Here is a 20,310-nt window from a genome sequence, read left to right on the forward strand (position 1 = left end):
ATTTGAAGCTCTCTATACCTACCTAGCAACAGTAACAACTAGTAATATATCTCCATTTTGTAATGTTTGTCAATATGCTATTAAGGAAAACCAAATCGCTAGTGAACCATAAAAATACTACTTCGAATCCCTTGTTTATTTTTAGGGGTGGACAAGCCAACAATCGTGTAGTCTTATGGAAATGAATACAAAAAGTTGATTTATAAGAAAACTGTTGGTTTACATACTAGAATTTAGACAAAAAAAATATCAAGAAGGTTGTAGATTTTTGTGGATTGGGCCCAAGGGTTGGGGGTGCATTTTTTTGAAAAGAGTTTAAAACAAACTAAATTCTAAAAACATTGAAAACACTAAAACAAATAAACCAAAGTGTAAAACCCTATTTATAATGACCCAATTATTGAACCACCCAAGAAAATAAGGCCCTGAAAAATACCCCCTTACAAAATACACAACCCCATAAAACGATGCAGGATTCATTTTGCAACAATTGAAACAGAAAATTGCTGTTTAGCCATTTGAAGCTGTTTCTTGCCAAGCTTGCAGTGGAAAATACCAATCCTATACCCACAAAACAATGTTGTGTCTTGAATGGTTCAAATTAAAATATTAGCACGATAACCTGGGCTAAGCACATCACACACAAATATACCTCCACCTATGTAATTGCCTTCTACTATCAGTCTAGGGCAGGGGTAGGCAATTATTTTCACAGCGGGCTGCATAAGAAACATAAAATAATATGCAGGCCAGGTCAAAAATAGGACCCTAAATACATGCAATATCATACTACAAGGCTATAAAACAAGTAAGCTAAAGACCTGTTATTATGCTAGCAGTTGCGCACAAATGTACAGCATAAGTCGATTTGAAGGCAACAAGATATCGCGCGAAAGCGAAAAAATCGGCTATTTTGTGTAAAATGCAATATTTAATTTAGATGGGATTGAATACTTTCAATCAAAGCGCAAAAAATCCATTTACAAATTTTAGGGTAAGTTTGTCACAGTGCAGAGGGCAAATTTTGTCTTTAAAGACGCTCAAAAACACAGGAATCATACGAGAAAGACAACAGAGATTCGCATAAATGCAAAAACAATTTCATTTTTGTCTTTAAAACAGGCTAAATATAGAGTTTGACGGGGTCATAGATCGGTTCTGGAAAGAATGTATATATATGTTTCAATCAAACATGTAGAAAGTCACCCTGGTCTGTTTTTTGTTTTTTTCTCCTGGGGACGTATGTTACCCAGGTCTGGTCTAGGGCAAACTGCTCTCCTTTATTATATAGCAGTTCAAAATGGCTCGGGATACAGCCTTTTTTTCTTTGTTTCCTGCTTCTGTTAGTCTCAGTCTCTCTGGCATCTGGCGTTTGGCTTGTTTATGAATCAAATGTATTTATAAAGTTTATTATAATTGTGGGTTACTTAAAACACAGTATTCAAAATAACTATAATTGTGCCTGGGTACTTTCATAAAATTTGTTAGTTAGGTAAATTCCTGAAATTTTCATGGTTACAAAGAAAAGACAAATCTTTATGACTGACTGAAACTGAACACCTAAAAAAGTTTTTTATTATAATTTATGCCTTTTTAATAATGATTTCAACTCATGAACAAAATTGTGGGTACCTTAGCTTAGGTAAACAAAATAGGAATCAACATAGACATATAAGCTATTTTGACAAATAACAAGCATGAGGTAATTACTTTAAATGGTAAAAAAAGTCTTACTTGTTGCAACAGATAGACTAGCAGAGCTTTGATCTGCAATATCTGTTTTGTTAGTTTCAAAAACTGACACGTTATACCAAGTCCCGGGTTGAATTAGTGAGCCAACTGTTGTTTTTGTAACATCATACTTTAGTAGGAAACATAAAACTTGATTAAAATCCTATTTATGTACATATGTTTGTTTTATTATTAACTGCTATTATAAAACAATATATTATTAAATGAAACATTACGATTTAGCTTCCATCAACAGGACTTACAGGAAAACTCGCAGGAGACTTTGTGGTATCTGTAGATGCATCAGTGGTTTCTTTTACAAAGATCGTATAGTTATAATTTGAATCATTGCACATCAAGCAAGTAACCGTAAACTGCATTGTGCCAATGTTAATAGCAGATATATCGCCGTCATTAAGATCAGACAGTGATGGCACCTTAAAAGTAAAGCATTTAAAATTAAGGTCTGTGTAAGCATTAAATATTTTTTGTAAGCTCTTGTACAAAGTAAGTTAAAACAACTCCGTACTTTTTTCTAGTCCTCGTACATTCACAAAATGTAAGTACTAAAGGATTTTAAAAGTCGTTTTTTGTCTTTTGTTTGGTCGACCGTACACGCTAGTAGTTTTTCTCTTTCCCCTTTCGTTATTCGTTCGGATTGGCTGATCAGCAAGTGTGTGTTGGACAATTAATAACAATGAATCAAGCGGTTTCCGCTTTTTCTCTCTAAAAACGCCGAGTTAGGCGGAGCTGATGTTTCTCGCTGTTTGTTGTCCACGTTAATATCCGATATTGGTGTAAGACTGGGGTCGGCAACATATGGCCCGATGTGATTCATCGGGCCAGTCACTAATTTTCTACTGTTGCGCCATGGAAAGCTACCAAGTGCACAGCGAACAAACAGAAAATGTATTAAAAAATATTGGACATATATTTTTTAACATTTTATATTTTCGGAAATGTAATAAAAACTTGCAAGAAATTTAAAATAAATGCTGTTTGGTTTGAAAATGAAAATTTCTTTTTTGTACCAGTTTAAATTTACCTGGTCAAGAACTACTGGCGTATTGTGCCGCGCTCGTTTAAGATGCACGCTACTTGCCTGCCCTGTTAAAAAGCCGTTTGGGAGCAAAGTGCACGACGCTGCTCCATCTCTGCCTTGTTATATGAACGTAGGTAACCAGCGGACAAACCAAGCCAAATATTATAAAGTTGCATGACCTAAGTAAACCATCTCCTTTATGACGAATAATAAAAAATAACAAAAAAAAAAACGATTCCTGCTGAAGAGAACCAAACTAATAGTAAATGGTCAGCTTGCTATAACTTCGGTAAAAAGCAATGTCTGTAGTTTTCTCGCACAGTTATAGCTGAACTATTAACCAACTAAACTGAGAAGTATAAAATAGTTATTCTGAAGCTACACTTCAGTAGCTTACTTCAATCAGCAAAATCAAACTGCAAATATACATAAAATTGTTAATCAGCATTGCTATTATGCAACAGTTTGTGATTTGATGCTTCAATTGCACATTCCCCTTTTCATGTGAACAATTAAAACCACATTACAAACTAACGTTAATGCGTAAACATTGTAAAATGTTATAGATTTCAAGAGTCAAACAAACAAATTTAAACAGCCACTCGCTCCTAATTTAAATCTTCTTTTTTTATAAGTTTTGCAATTGTTGTTATAACTATTGAAACTTAAATTATTTTAGTTGTAGTTTCATTTATAAACTGTAAAATAGTGAAAAATAACTTACTGCATTAAGTAGTAGAAAAAATGAGATTGATGCAAGTTGAATCATGTTTCCTTTGAAGAAATGTCTTCTAACTAAAAAAATAAAATCAAGATAAAGTCAGATACAATGCCTGATCAGCATTACATCCCGGGATAACTTTGCAGGTCTAAAAAAAGCTGGCACACCATGTTTTCTAGAACTGTGCAAATCCAAAAAATATTATAGTTGCCTTATCGATGTTAAAATCAATATAGGACATTTTTTTTTGCACAAAAGTGCCATGAGAAATTTATAGTAATAGCAGCAAATTGAAACTTCTTGAATCTTTGAGACGCAAAGCAAACAAGTGCGTTAAAATTGCCCTAGTGTGCAATCGTTAACTTCGATGAAAGATTAAACCGAAGTGGTGAAATATGTGTGATTGATTTGGGTGGAATCATGTTTTGACTATGAGGAGCGCAGTTTCCTAGTTTCATGTGTTAACCTATTTATTTAATTAAACACTGTTCCTAGTGCGGCTATGCCTCAAGCAGAAATGTTTCTCCTTCATCCTTCATTTTAGACATGACCGTGTTTCTGTTAAGATCTACTTTTGTTTTGGTGTAAGTTAAGTTTTATATTTATGCCATGTTAATTGTTATATGTGTTGGTAACTTTGCATATTTGTTCATTCTAATTAAGGAACTAAGTTGTTGTAACCATCATTGTGTATATTGACTGTTAACTGATAAAGACTTTAGTCATCATCAAATTTCACAATATTCAGGACTATGCTAAATTACTTGCACAATCGGTTTTCCCGGGTGTTATTATGCCACGATTAGCGCAACATCTGTGCTGAATAGTGGGCCAAGTCAGCTAAAATACAAGCTGCGGTTGAGAGAAAATAAGTTGTGTCAATTACACACCAAACATGTGGTTTTAGGATTTGCAGAAACTATCATTACATAAAAAAGGCAACTTAGAACAGTCACAGTTAGGCAACCTTATATAAAAGAATCTGCATTAGTTACACATTCCGTTGTTACTCCAATATTGGATATTAGCGCAGACAGCGAACACTGAGAAATATTAGCCTAACTGAGCATTTTAAGAAGAAAAAAACGAAGAAGGCTTGATTTAGCATCAGGGGCATAGCGTGGGTTCTCAGTAAACAATAATCACAAAACTAAAACTGTGTTTGCCATGATGTTATATGCGATGTTATACTGTCATTAAAAACCCGCCGCTGTTTATTGCTGCGACCTCTTAAACGATTTTCGCTTATCTCGAGCCAAGTAATCCCAAAGCAAGATAACGAAAAATCAATTAATTAGATAACGAAAAAACAATTAAAAATGACCTGCCAACAAGATAGAAACCATGTAATTATTAATATATTGTTCTCAACTTTTTGAGTAGAATTTAACATATGGTGCACCGCACATTTATTAGCGTCTCAAACGCTCTTGCCGCAGGCCGCTTGGTTGAACGTTTTAATTAGCCTAAATCTTGAAAAGCAATGTAAGACTGTCGCAGTTGTAACAGGCAGTACCATTCCATCTACAATAGTAGTAAACAGGAGGCAATGGAAAGGGTAGCTTACAAGAAGCGACATACATTTTCGTATAGCAGTAAACTGCATGATTTATCAATGACAGGTCTGTCTTGGATTGACTTAAATTTTCGAGTTGGTAAAAGTGCAAACAAATATGATGGTCATTTGAGTCTTTGTGAATTGATGCACTAACAATTTAGTAAGTTTTAACTACGGTGCAACAAGCTACTAAGCTGACAAACTTTTGTGATTACGTACGGTTTGTTTGGCATCCACGATTTAAAAAAAAAACTCACTTCACTTCTAGTTACCATTAGCACTAACGAAACTTCCATTTAAAAGCCCTTTTACATAAGCACGTCAAAAAGCGAACAAAGCGGATGGATACACATGACCTACCTAATGACTAAAACTCAAAATGTTTAATCCATGGTAATCTTTAACACTGCGGCAATATATGTTTCATTTCGTTGAGATTAGGGATGTTCAAAGTAAAATATGGAATCCTTGGATTCCAATTCTTCCCTTTATGTCGGGTAATTGGAACCGATATAATTTTAAGTTTTTACCGCCGATTGCTGCGCCTAATTGTACAAACGCGTGAGGTCAGTCGGCCTGTCGCTGCGGCGACCAATTTATAGAGCTTGCTTTAAATGTAACCTGGTAATGCAGTGTCAGCGTTTTTTCGTGCGACTTATTACATTACTTCATGTCCACCCGATCCGTCAGAAATCAGTGCAGTTCTAAGCAAAAAGGTCTACGACAATCAGTGCATTCAAAGGATCAAAAAGTCCGACTTTTAGACTTTGAGGTCTTGGACAATGCACTAATTTGCATTAACAAATGTGCATAAGAAGATTAAGTTTAACAATACTTGACCCAATCAAACCCAAACGCTAACCAGCGCCCTAACCCAAATAATGTGCGATAATTTAATAATTATAACGCTTCAGGCCCCAATACCTCAATTTGTGACGTAATAATCTTAAATACAATGGACGAGAAACCATCTGAGTTTGGGCTTTTTTCCCCAGCATTTAAAGAATTATTAAAATAACGCACATTATTTGGGTTAGGATTCGGGTTAGCGTTAGGGTTTAGGTGGGTCAAGTGTTATTAATCCTATCTCACATTTTTTGTTATCTTTTGAACTTTTAATGAATATTTTTAATTTATCTTCGCCGGGAGTTTACCTAAAGGTCCAAATCAGTGCATTGCCAGGACCTCAAGGTCTAAAAGTCTAGACTTTTCTGCCATTGGATGCCCTGATTGTCGTAGACCTTTTTGCTTAGAAATGCACTGATTTCTAATGGATCGGGTGTCATGTCTCGCGATAACGTTCGTCTAATAAAATTAAGTGTCATCCAAGCATTATTGGGCGAGTGACTAACATGCAAAGCCAGGTGTGGAGTTCGCAATTTACCTATATGCGTTAAGTTGCAAAAGTAACATTACATTGCCAAACGGCTGGCCGTCGACAAAATGCGTTATAGGGTTACTTAAGATCATCTTTAGGCCAATATTCAGCTATGATGTGCAGTTATACACAGCGTAATTGTCAAGTATTCGTTATGTCAATAGTTACTTTGTATTCTTCGCAGTACATTATTTGTCTGCATAACAGATCATGTTAGTCAAAAAGAAGCACTAAGACCCAACAATGCTTTAAATGCTAAAGAGTTCCTGTGCAGTGTTGCATTGTACTTATTATTGGCAAAAATATAAGTTTTGGCAACAACCTGGACAGTAGACATATTACAGTTTACACAACTGCGTCAAATAAAAACAGTATAATGTACACATGTTAGCAAATTGTTTGGGCGATTTATTGCTGTGATTGTGGTCCCTGTACGGTAGATTAAGATTAATCCCTTCCCCAAACAAAATCGAGTGTAAATAATAATTTAATCAAAATATACTAGAATTTGCGATTCTAGATTTGTTATTCTAGATTCGAAACCTATTATTCTAGAATCCCTTGGGATTCTACTTTGAACATCCCTAGTTGAGATATACAATTTATTTGTAGAAGTATATATTTGTTTTGGTTTAGCATCTCTTAGGATATCTCTAAGAAAATTGGCAATTTCGAAGTTACGTTTTATACAATAGGTGATTTGTTTAAAAATTCTTTATTTCACTGACAGCCAAGTGTAACAATTAAACTACTACATTCTAACACCACAAAGTCATACTGTTTTATTTCCCAGTAAAAGCGTGTGATATTCGGACATACGTTGGTCAACTAGTTGAAATGTTGATTTTTCTCACGTCAAGTATATATAGACAATTTTACAGAGACTCACTCACCTAATAATCACTGTTTGCAGCGTCTACAACAAACGAAACGCAAAAAATTTAAAAAAAAGTCACGCTACACGCCTACTTGAGGTTGTCATTTGTCGAATACACCCTTGCAGTATAACGAACTGTAAAAGAGAAAAAAACATCCTGCATTTACAAAAAATTGGTCGACAAAACAAGAGATAAAAAACAGCGTTTTGCGTTTAATTGTGGTTCTGCATTAGTTAAGACGTGTGACCCATTCACATTAAAAACATTGCCGCTGTTTTTTGTCAGTACGCAGCTCATATAAAATTAATTTAGGCCATTTTTTGTCCGTACGTAGTTCCAGATAAAACTGATTTGGGTACTTTTTATCTGTACGTAGCTTGAATAAAACTTATTGTACATTAAACACTGTAACATACCTGTTTTCAAGGAACTACTATCACAAACGTTGTAGTGTATATTTTTTTCTGTAAAGTATTCTGGGAAAACTTACTACATATTTCAAAATTTTTAGCATAACAAATCTGAAAAAGACATATTTGAACATTTTAACATAATAGCATAAACAAATTTCCAGTCATACATTTGGACAGCCATTATAAAGTTGCAAAAGTACCTAGAAGAAAAAACTCTGGCATACTACCACACAGGGGCGATAATAAATCGCCGTCTTAACTTCAGTAATAAGCCATGTTTGTGTTTTTCTTGCACAGTTTCAGCGAAATAATTTACTAATTATACAGAGATCAAAAAGGGCGATTTTAAAGCCACGCTTCATACCATTGGCAAAATTAAACTACAAATATCACCAAATTTGTTGATAAGCATTGTTAATTTTGCTGACAACGAAGGGCAACAGTTTGTGATTGATACGTCACAGAGGCTGTTCTGACACCGCAATTCCATAGCGTTTCGCGCGCAATTAAAATCACTTGACAATCTGACTTGAATACGAGGTGTTGTAAATTTTCTATCGTAAGCTCATCATAACTAATCTCTGTTTTTAGCGTCTAGAATAGACGAAATGTAATTTTTTTCGGGATCCGCCCGTACCCTCTAGGGGTGTTTATAACACATCTCCCCAGACCCCCTAGGTTATTTAGGTTACTGGTCATGTGACACAGTGGCGTATCCAGGGGGCCGGGGTTTGCTACACCCCCTTTTTGTGAGTAATATTATTGTTTGTTTTTCGTTTTTCTTAAAAGGTGATATAATGATGTGCGCATTTCAAAGTCGCCCGTTTTTAAGTTACGTTAGTTTACAAAATTATTCTCTAAAAGCATATTGTAAGTCTAAGACCACGTGTTTTTGTTTAGTCTGCAGCTGACACAACTTATTTCCCCTCAACCGCAGCTTGTATTTTAACTGACTTGGCACACTGCTTGGCGCAGATGTTGTGCTAATTGTGACATAATAACACCCGGGGAAAAATGATCTTCGTTTAGTAATGCACGTGGCGAAAGGCGTGCTTGTAATTTAACGCTAGTCCCGCACATGGAACTTAGGAAACTGCGCTGTTGATAGTTTATGATTCTTCCAAAATCAATCACACATATTATACGGTCTTGATTTAATTTTTCGCCTGGCAGGAGTGTGGACGACGCACCTGTTCGCATTTGCTGGACGTTAGTTGTTTCTGATTAGAATGTTTTACGACGTCATTACAATCACTATTTTATGACGTTACACCCGTCACTGTTTTATGACGTCATTGCTCATTAACGTCAGACCGAAAATAGGGGAATTCCCTAGGTTGGAAATTCGGGACACCCCCCTTTGAAACGGTCACGCTACGCGACTGCTACCACATATCAAAATTTAATATTGAAGGTCAAGTTTGCTGTGATTTAAGAGTAACGTCTTTATTTCTGGATGAAATTATAGCCCAAAATCACCAAAAGCTAGCCAGCACACTAGGTATACGAAGAAATTTCAAAGGCAAAAAAAACATATTTAACCTCATTTTTTTAGAAAAAAAATTTTACCACAACAATAAGAATGACCAATATTTACAAAATAAAAATTAAAAAATAAAAAAAAATATTAATATTCGCAATAATTTTTAATAAAAAATAATTTACGCAACAAGAGACCAACAAAATCGCATAGCAATAATTTTTAATAAAAAATAATTTACACAACTAGAGACCAACAAAATCGCATAGCGCTTGATAATACCTTTCCAACGATGCCACACATGACTCGGTGATAGTTGAGGCCATACGCTTTTATCGTCGATAACCGATCCTAAAATTCATAAGCGATCGCGGTAATATTTAAACGCCCGTCACTTGCCCAATTCAAAGTGCAAGTGAACGAAATTTTATCAAGACATTTCTGCAAACCTTATAATGCCATAGAAAGAAAAAAAAGTAAAAAAAAATTAATGTTGAAAATATTTTAAATTTAACATATGTTATGCGTAATATCGAGTTTTTTCATCCCACCAACATCCGACCAAAAAAGACCCAAAAATCAATTTACGCAACTAGAGACCAACAAAATCGCATAGCGCTTGATAATACCTTTCCAACGATGCCACACATGACTCGGTGATAGTTGAGGCCATACGCTTTTATCGTCGATTAACCGATCCTAAAATTCATAAGCGATCGCGGTAATATTTAAACGCCCGTCACTTGCCCAATTCAAAGTGCAAGTGAACGAAATTTTATCAAGACATTTCTACAAGCCTTATAATGCCATAGAAAGAAAAAAAAGTAAGAAATTTTAATGTTGAAAATATTTCAAATTTAACATTTGTTATGCGTAATATCGAGTGTTTTCATCCCAAGTGCAAGTGAACGAAATTTTATCAAGACATTTCTACAAGCCATGCCATAGAAAGAAAAAAAAGTAAAAAAATTTAATGTTGAAAATATTCTATGGCATTATAAGGCTTGTAGAAATGTCTTGATAAAATTTCATTCACTTGCACTTTGAATTAGGCAAGTGACGGGCGTTTAAATATTACCGCAATCGCTTATGAATTTTAGGATCGGTTATCGACGATAAAAGCATATGGCCTCAACTATCACCGAGTCATGTGTGGCATCGTTGGAAAGGTATTATCAAGCGCTATGCGATTTTGTTGGTCTCTAGTTGCGTAAATTGATTTTTGGGTCTTTTTTGGTTGGATGTTGGTGGGATGAAAAAACTCGATATTACGCATAACAAATGTTAAATTTGAAATATTTTCAACATTAAAATTTTTTACTTTGTTTTCTTTCTATGGCATTATAAGGCTTGTAGAAATGTCTTGATAAAATTTCGTTCACTTGCACTTTGAATTGGGCAAGTGACGGGCGTTTAAATATTACCGCGATCGCTTATGAATTTTAGGATCGGTTATCGACGATAAAAGCGTATGGCCTCAACTATCACCGAGTCATGTGTGGCATCGTTGGAAAGGTATTATCAAGCGCTATGCGATTTTGTTGGTCGCTTGTTGCGTAAATTATTTTTTATTAAAAATTATTGCGAATATTAATTTTGAATATTAATATTTGTTTTAATTTTTAATTTTTTAATTTTTATTTTGTATATATAGGTCATTCTTATTGTTGTGGTAATTCTAAAAAATGAGGTTAAATATGTTTTTTTTGCCTTTGAAATTTCTTCGTATAGCTAGTGTGCTGGCTAGCTTTTGGTCCCAAAATCTAACGAACAGCTTTCTATTTTTTAATGTTGCAAACTACTACACCATTTTGCACAAAAAAATAATCATATATTGGTAAAAAGTATTGAAATTTATGTCTTAATTTAACAGAATAAGACTTTAATATTTTGTTAGTAACATAGCGAAATATATTCCGTGACTTTAATAAACATACCGCCTTTGCTATCAATGGATTTAGTCGACTTTCCGAAGTTCAAACATACAAGTATTAACATTATAAAAGTTTTGAAAAATATAGGTTTTTTCAGGGGGGCATGGCAAGGTGCCTCCTGTAGATTCGCCCTTGCTTACAATGCTCTTAGCCAATCTGATGACCAGCAAATGTAGAAGGATGTCTATACAATTATAACAAGGTCTTCTATTTAGTAATTTTAACCCACACCCCAGGTTGAAAAGGCCTGCCCGGGGGATTTATCCCCCGTGCAATTTCCCGCTCAACCGCGGTCACAGCTGCGCATTTTATGCAAAATCAATGTTAAATGCGGTTAGCCGCGAATAATTGCTGAAACGCGCAAAACTTTCGTCGCGCTAACGGTTTTCAGTTTAATACTCCATTTTCAGCCGTTCAAATTTAAAAAATATTGTTATTACAGCCGCGCAAATTTGGGCAGAAACGTTACTACAGCCGAGCAATTTCAAGCTGCAAAATCGTCTCCCCCACGCAAAATCCAAACTTTCCAATCTGGCCCACACCCAAACGCTAACCAGCATCCTAACGTAAATATTAGGCTGGCTTGGAATACTACAACAATTATTTTAACACTAATGAGTCGAAGTTTAAATTGAGAAGGCAAAAATGTAAGAATAAATATAATAATAATAATAATACTTGACCCATCTAAACCCAAAAGCTAAGTCTCACATTAACACCAATATGGTTAGCAATATAAAACCCTAAAAAAAAATATTAATTTTTTGGGTTAGGGTGCGGGTTAGCGTTTGAGTTATGGTGGGTCAAGTATTATTATTAAACAAAGAATATAATATTACTTGACCCACCCTCACCCAAACGCTAACCCGCACGCTAACCCAAACAATATGCGTTGTGGTATGCGGTATTATTATTTTATTTTTTTGCATAACTTTTCACGTACAATAGTGAAAGAGCGCCCTCAAATTTTGTGCATTAATTTCATAAATGTGGTAGGATTCTAGACCAGCGCCCAAGTGCCCTTAATTTTTATTCTTAAATACAATTCTTACACATTATTCAAATAGAACTTCACACCTTATTCAAAAAGAAGTCTCTATATTGACCTAATTTTATAACCAAAAATTTACAACTTTAAGCACTTATCTCCTCTGTCCACTACAGGAACTGCAAAATAAAACTTACTTTTCCGAAACATAAAATACTTATGGTTCCAATACCTATTTTCAAAACCTATATTCCATGTTTTAAAACCGATATTGCATCAACAACGTTGATTGTATGGACAAAAATTAAATAAACGACGCATTTTTTTTGCTTTTCCAAGCACAGAAAAAAAATAAAAGAACAAGTCGTATTTTTGCGTATGTCTTTCTATGCCTCGTTCGAAGGTTCGAACCTACCACTTTTGCTTACAGCGTTTTTTATTGTTTCCGAATACTTTGTGTTTATTACTAATTCGCTCATTTGTAAAAATAACTGACTAAAATGGACTACTGAAAACGGCGCATTCATCAGAGCGGATCAAGGAATTTTGTTTAGGGGCGGTAGGCCTACCAGATAAACATCTGTGATGACGTCGCAATATTTACGACATAACGTAAAATCAGTAGGCTATACAAGTAACTTTAAGAAACTTTATGCCCCCGGTCTATGTCAGGCGCAAATATGCCCTTAAAATTTGGTCTTAACCAAGGAGACTGTGGCAATAGGTTAGAAATAAAATACATTGTACTAACGGTTAGAACAGTGTTTATTTTTATTTTCTACCATTGTGGCGCACCTGAGGTCCACAAGATAATCGTGGTGCACCTGGCGAGCAAATCGACCTCAAATTAACTTTTTGGTATAGCCTACCGTTATTTCTCTTGTATTGCTTCAAGGTATTATTACAAATAAGGCCTCAGAGTTATAGGCCTATATTTTTGAAGCAGTGCTGCGGAATCGGACTCACGACTCAGGACACAACAAAGTACGGTAGGTTTGTTTTGCAGGAGCCGCACTCGGGACTGCAATTTCCGTAAAACTAAGATTACCGTACGTAAGATCACCTCTATTTGGTAGAATATTTTCCAACCATTTGTCGGTGGATAAAAAATATGACACAATTATGAGTAGATTGGTGAATTATTAGTCGTTCCGATAGGCCTGTAACGCGAAATTTGGTCCGGGGCCAAAACTCATCCGGTCGGATCAATTTTGGCGTTGGAACAGCCGCTAAAACAGGTCCGGCTAGGCCAAAACTGATCCGGCCTAACCCTAACCCTAACCCTAGCCAGACCTGTTTTAGCGGCTGTTCCAACGCCAAAATCGATCCGACCGGACCCGTTTTGGCGCTTGATTACGACCAAAATTGATCCGGCTGGACCGATTTTGGCCGGACCACGTTTGGCGTGACAGGCCTAGCTTATTTTATTTAGGCTATACACAAATGAGTGAAATACAGGCTGTTGAGGTAAAACTGGACTCGAAACTCGGCGAAATGGGCACATTTGCCTGGAATCGAAATCTGGATTAGGAAGTCGGACTAGGTTTATTTTTAACTAGTACTGTGGTATAAGAAGGCCTGGCATGTATGGATAGCATGGAGTACATTATCAACGTTGTTTGGGCAAATAAGAAGGTTCCTGATTGGGAAAAACAATAGTCATAAATATAAAAATGCAGCTGTACTGAAAAGATTTGGCCTACTCAATAAATAAATCTTAGTATAAAGTCATGTTAAGATGCGCGAAAAAGTGTACTTTTATGTAGGCCTAGGTAAAATTTGCAAAAATTATAGTTTGTGCGATCTGTTCCTAATACGCATTGATCGAAACATATTTGTCAGGTTATGGAACGCTATTACAGTGTTTCTTATCCTTTTATGTCTAGCGGCACCTCTTAGAAATAACAAATAGATTCAGGCACCCCTACAAGATTTTTCCGTAGTAGAATGCAACAATAAACGAAACTGGAACAACACACATCAAGGAAGTTTTAATTGGATTTATTCGACTCTAATCTTCACAAAAAAGTTGTAGAAGTTCAGCAAAATCAGATTCTTGCAGACTCCAAAATATCTCTCAGCACCCCTGAGCATTAGAAATGGCACCCCAGGGTGCCGCGGCACCCCAGTTGAGAACCACTGCGCTATTACAACAAACCTCCATATTTACCATGGTTTACATATTTTTTTTGATTTTTAAAACGACCAATGCCAATTTGCACAAGAAACGAATAAAAAGCACTTCTGATGTAATTCAAAGACATTTTCTCATAATGTTTTGAATTCAGGCGTAGATTGTTTGTTTCGCTGCTACAAACAATTTGACTCCACGCATCCGGTACCGTACTCTATATTGCACCTGACGTCAAAACTTGCTTGAATGTTAACAAGGGGTGCTCTCCTGTATTATTGCCAGTGCCACGGTTGCCGTAGTTTTGAGGCCATACTATAGACATAATGTCACGAATGAAGACCGAAAGTAAAATATTTTACATCCAGTTGTAAACTTCTTCGCCAACACTTTTCGGCAAAGATCACTAATTTTTAGATAGGCTTTAATTATGTTATAATTTGAGTAACTCCAAGTAAAATGCTAGGTGACGCTGTGTTGGACAAACCTAAAAGATTTCCCAACTTGTGTAAAAGTAGTCTTGTTCAAACAAACTTTTTAGATGATCAAGATTTAAATTAATTATATAACACATTGTCTTAACATTTGTTTTATCTTAAAACAGCCTACAACCGAAGTGCTTTAAAAACGTATAGGCCTAAGATTAACGTAATTCATCCATAAAGGGTAACCTAATGTCACCAAATCAACAAACTTGGGATTTGTAGTCTGACGTTTTATTTCATTGAAACCAACATTCGCTGCTGCCTTTAATATTCCTATTTTCGCACCATGATGAAGATGGAGTTTGCGGAATATATAAAAAAAAAATGAACTTAACGACGACGATATGCCCAACAGGTTAACATTATTTACTAATCAACAGTGGCTGTCATTTTTACGTCGTTTAAGAAGACACGTATAATAGCCTACTAACGCAACAAAAGGCGTAAAAGGTTGAACGGGCAACCTATCACTTCCTCAAGTAGTTGCGTAAGAAGCTTTACCCGGTCAGCTTGTATATTTGTGTTACTCGCCGTTTGCTTGTTTTTGCATTATTTAAACAAATAGAGCACGTCACACATGCGTAAGTGTGTCTAGTTTAAGTCCATTTCTAAAGAAAACTGAACAATAGGTGTTAATAGAGGGGGACTAAAGTATAGTTTTAAAAAACTGGGTACAAATACAACCAATTTTAAACTACTGGGTACAAATACGACCAATTTCACTTGGTCTCACTGATTGCAATATTCTGCTGAAACGCTACAAAACTGAAAAAAATTGAGATTTACTGTCATTGAGGCCAAGTTACTGTAGAAGCTTTATTGGCTTCAATCGTAAATGTAAACAAAAACTGACAAAACATTCATACAAGCAGACAGTATTAAACTGTCACGATAATTCTAACTTTCGTTAACACCTGGACATCTGCCTTTCGTCTCACAATCACAACACCTGAACAAAAAATGAACAAACAAGCGCAAATCCGGCAGATAAGTATCTACTCTACAGCGTCACGTTTACGTCCTGCGCGAACGGCGTGTCGTGCCGAGTGAGGTCCAGTTCCCACAGACTCATGTCGGGCATCGAGATCTGCATACGCTCGTCTAAGCCCGCCAAGTAACTCTGCACCTTGCCGCCGACTCTTGCGCACTCCCTGGCGTTCATTTCCTTCTTGATGTCGAGCGGGTTTCGCTTTTTCACCATCATCGACTGAAGCTTTCGCCGGCGCTGGTAGGTGGTCAGCGAGGCGTGACTGCTGCGCCCACTGGCGGCGCTATGCACCCGCTGTCTTCTCTTATCTACAACCAGGTAAGCAAAAAAATCATTTAGCGATCAAAAATGGGAGGAAATAGTCATTTTTCCCGTAGCAGCGATTGGCAAAAAACAGCACATTAGTTATTTATATGACTCAATTCCAAATTAAATTTTGAAGAAATTTTAAACTAAACGACAATTTTTGAAGGCTCATAACACTGTTTGTTGCATAATTATTTATACGTCCTTTCCATCGATAAAAAAATAAACAAAGTTCGACACAAAATGTTATATCCGGCCCGCGATTGCCATTCCTTGTAGTTATTTGGCCCTTTATGAAAAACGTTTGGTGGCCCCCGGTATATAGGTACACCGATGTATCACTTATAAGACATTATTGCCGATATCACTCTGCCAAACGTAAGTGAAAAATGACAAAGGTTCTTATAATCTGGCTATCTAACTTTTATTTGCCAGAATTTTAAATATATATTAAGTTTTGTGCATCAATTTACAAGATTGAAAATGCAGAGCGAAGCAACATGAATATTGTTTTACGATGAAAAATCGCATCGCCCATAATTATAAATAGTTTATTCAATCACATTCCTAATTCAAGGTCAAATCATAACTCTTCAAAATGTTGTTAGGGTTTAAAGAAACAGCAATAAACATGGCCTATATAATTTACACCATGCATATAATAGAGTGTTTATTCAAAAATCAGCACAGTCGAACCATTTTCGTCTTCCTCAAACGGCTTTTCAGCATCTTCAGCTCTCTGATATGCAAGTTCTGCAGTTTTGTTTGGGCGGACTTCATTTCTTCAAAAATAATTCAACAATAAACCGCGTCAATGTTAGTATAATTTTTGTACAATGCAGTTTTTATACACATTTAAAGTAATGACATTCCTTCAATCTATGCATGGCCACTTTGCCTTATTGTTACCACAAAAATCCACGAATTACGATATTTTCTTATACTTACTGACGCGCTTGGGCCGGCGCAGGTTCGCTTTTTAAAGTCTTTCTAGCATTTTCCACGTTCTTTGAATCCTTTGCATTGTGGTCGCTGGATTGTTTAGCTTCGGTCCAAGGGCGGACTGTAGTCTCTCTAAAAATAACAATCAAAAGTTTCGTCATATTACCGAAACAAAATATAATTTATTAAATCAAATTTTCACTCATTTCAGCTATGTCAGAAATATGTTATTTCCTTACAACTTCCAAAACTTACGTGGCCAACTTTAGGATTTATGCGGACAATTGCAGGGAGTCGAACTGTTTAACTTTTCCAGTCCAAGTTTGGCTTAGATCAATTTAAACGTCCCGCTTCATCTCCAGTTCAAATAACATTTATATTAATTTGTAATAGATAAATTATGTAACCAGTATTTAATCTAAGATTTCATGAAGTGTTAGAAATAAAACAAATCCGAATAGTTAAAATCTTTTCAATAAAATGCAACGATTGATTTAATGAACATGCATTATATTTTTGTATTTTGTCATGTTTTGCACTGTTGCAACTTATATGGCTTTTGTGTAAGTCAACTTTACGATTTATCTCTCTTACCCTTTTTAAAATTATTTACTTGTATGGTTTTATCTTTATTACACAATTAAACAGCATGAAAACAATTAGTTTAGGGTTTATTCAGAGCACTTTTACATACACTGCTGGTCGCCAAATTTGTTTTTTAATATTTTGCAAATAGCAAACATGGTAGCCTACAACTTGACTCTTTAAAGCAAAAGTTGTTACGCCATGTTTAAGTGAAACGATTTTGGCTTCCGTTGACGTTCATATCAAGAAAATACCAAGAATTTGGTTCACTTCCGGTTGGGCTTCTTTATGTCTAACAAAAACGGTTCAGGTTCGGTTACAGTTCGAGACAATTAACTACAATACCAGTCCATAAAGACCCGATTCGGGTTTGGGTCGACTCCATGGAAAATAGCCAAATGTCCTAAGTTGTCATCTTTTATAATCAGTAGTAATTTTTAATACCTGTACGCTAAGTTAATTGTTTATCATTTCCATATTATCGATTTATTTGTTTTTAATTTAAAGCATTTAAAAGAGGGTACCGCAAAATTTTTGTAGTGTTACGCTATCATCCTTTTATTTTATCAGGTAATGCCTTACCCGCCACTTTCATGAATTATTTCACAGAGTGATATAGTTTATATAAATTGTCCAAATTATTTCGATCATTACGTACACTCACAATGCTCCTCATTCAGCTTTACGCCCGACATATATATTTTATTGGCGCTTGTTTTTACATTACATCCTTACTGTGTATTATTATCCGGGTCGTTCCAGGCGAACCTGACGTGCGTATCCGTCCCGGTGTGTTTTGTGCTTATACTCTCGTCGTCGCTGCTGTCGCCGTGGATTACGATTTCCGGGGCCTGCGAAAATGCAAATAAAGTTCTTGTGGAAACCTTGACTGCTTTATGTTATATTCACACTAAGGTTAAATGTGGCTTCTTTAATGCCATTAAATAGTTATTAAGGTAACCGCTTGTAGCCCTATCTATATAGGAGATTGAGTATTACAAGTTTATGCTCAAAATCATAGTGGTTCATAAAGAAAGTTAAAATATATTTTTTTGAAAATATCTGTCAAGTAAACCAACCCATCAATTAATTTGACAACTTAAACATTTATATACACAATGTGTACAATTAAGCCCTTCAAGCTCATTCTTACAACCTATGATTTTAAAATTAAAACATTACACATTAAAATAGTGTTTTAGGCCCTTTGAACTAGCTTGAAAAATGATTTTTCGATGCGTATAAGAAACGAATGCATTAATCTCGTTTCAATATAAATAGAAGGTTTCACATCACCACTGGGGATGTGCGATACGTCGAGTTTTAGTCCGATACCGATACCCAGATGTTTTAGCAATATGTACTGCCGTCTGACGTTTAATACAAATGACGTCATTACACTGATCAAACAAAGAGAGTTACAATGCAAATGTATTACGTTGCAGATAATTATACCAAAATTTAGCGTTATGGTCTCGGTAATTTATTACCTTCTGCGAAATTTACTAAGTGCTACGTTGAATCCCAAACCATTGCGGAAAAGTAGGCTACTAAAAATAATTTAGTTTTGCACGAGTACTGGTACTACTGCATCGGGTCTCGGCTAAACTGAGGTATTTCATCAGATATCCCTAGTCAACACCCCACTATATAACCGGCGGCTCAATCGCAATCTTTGGCACCTTGTTAACGACTGGCTCCACAGTTTTGCTCCTGGCCACTCCCTTCTTCCTTCTGTTTCTCCTTCTCTGCTCCTGCACGGAGTCAGGCCGGACGCCGTGCTGGCTGTAGCCGGTGCTCTCGCGGATGTTGTCCAGCCAGATGCGCGTCTCCTTGATGTCCTGCTTCACCTGGCGCACATTCCGGATGTGCTCGCCTTCGATGAGACGGATCTCGGCGAAGAGGCGCTTGTTCTCCCGGAAGTTGATGCTGAAGGCCTTTTGTACCCGGAACGAGCTCAGGGTCGCCGGCCCGCCGCCGCCTCCGGCCCTTGCCATTTTGTCGAGTTTGCGGCGTCAATTTGGGCAAATGGTGATGGGTTGAGTTTAATTCTAGACTGCGCTCAATTGAAAAATAGTTTTGTTTTTTAACAGCAGAGGTACAATTTTAGCAGATACCGGTATTTCAAAAGTTTAATTCCAAATTGCTCAAAATGTTTATATTACTTCGTCGACAGACGCGGCGTGTGCTTGCATGACATTAAAACGGGAAGACAGCGCAGTTTTTATTTTTTATTTATTTGATAATAAGCATACAATTTACAAAAAATCTTTTAAACAAAACGTTTTGGCAAGTGTAGAAAATGGCTATACAATTTTTTTTTATTTGGAAGGCGACGTAACACAAAGGGCACATTTAAAACAGTCCCGCATGTTAGTACAGGGTGATTTATTAAAACGTTTTTCAAAGGGCCATTGTAACCACAGGTGATGACTGTAGAAAACAATCAAAAAGGTCGCGTGAGGCGCATAAAACTGTAAACTGTGTTAATTTTATCCCACACGTTGTACAGGTGTTACACATAATGTAATGGCATATTGCAATAACACCAGGATCACACAAAGGGTAAAAATGACTAAAGTGGAAAATTGTTATTGTTAATTTTAGTTCAAATTAGCAAAAATTGTTTTGGGTGGCAACACATCTAACTAATTGTAAGGTGCTTGGCAAATGTGGCAAACGTGGTAATTTATCGGTAACGGTCATTTTGCGTTTTCATTGAGCTGGGTCGCACAAACGATTAATTATAT

The 20,310-nt window shown here is 36.0% G+C and overlaps 1 protein-coding gene across 1 annotated transcript; it reads right to left on the reverse strand.

The window, feature by feature from the left end:
* Window positions 1-15,707: 15,707 nt before the first annotated feature.
* LOC146136155 (uncharacterized) lies at window positions 15,708-19,816 on the reverse strand. Its single transcript, XM_083396170.1, has 5 exons — window positions 19,243-19,816; window positions 18,296-18,411; window positions 16,982-17,107; window positions 16,722-16,815; window positions 15,708-16,030 (listed from the first exon to the last, which is right to left on the reverse strand). The coding sequence occupies exons 1-5, from the start codon at window positions 19,555-19,557 to the stop codon at window positions 15,740-15,742; spliced, it is 942 nt and encodes a 313-aa protein (XP_083252296.1). The 5' UTR covers window positions 19,558-19,816; the 3' UTR covers window positions 15,708-15,739.
* Between the last annotated feature and the right edge of the window lie 494 nt (window positions 19,817-20,310).

The sequence above is a fragment of the Ascidiella aspersa genome, chromosome 8, assembly GCF_963924565.1.
Source record: "Ascidiella aspersa chromosome 8, kaAscAspe10.2, whole genome shotgun sequence".
NCBI classification, from domain to species: Eukaryota; Metazoa; Chordata; class Ascidiacea; order Phlebobranchia; family Ascidiidae; genus Ascidiella; species Ascidiella aspersa.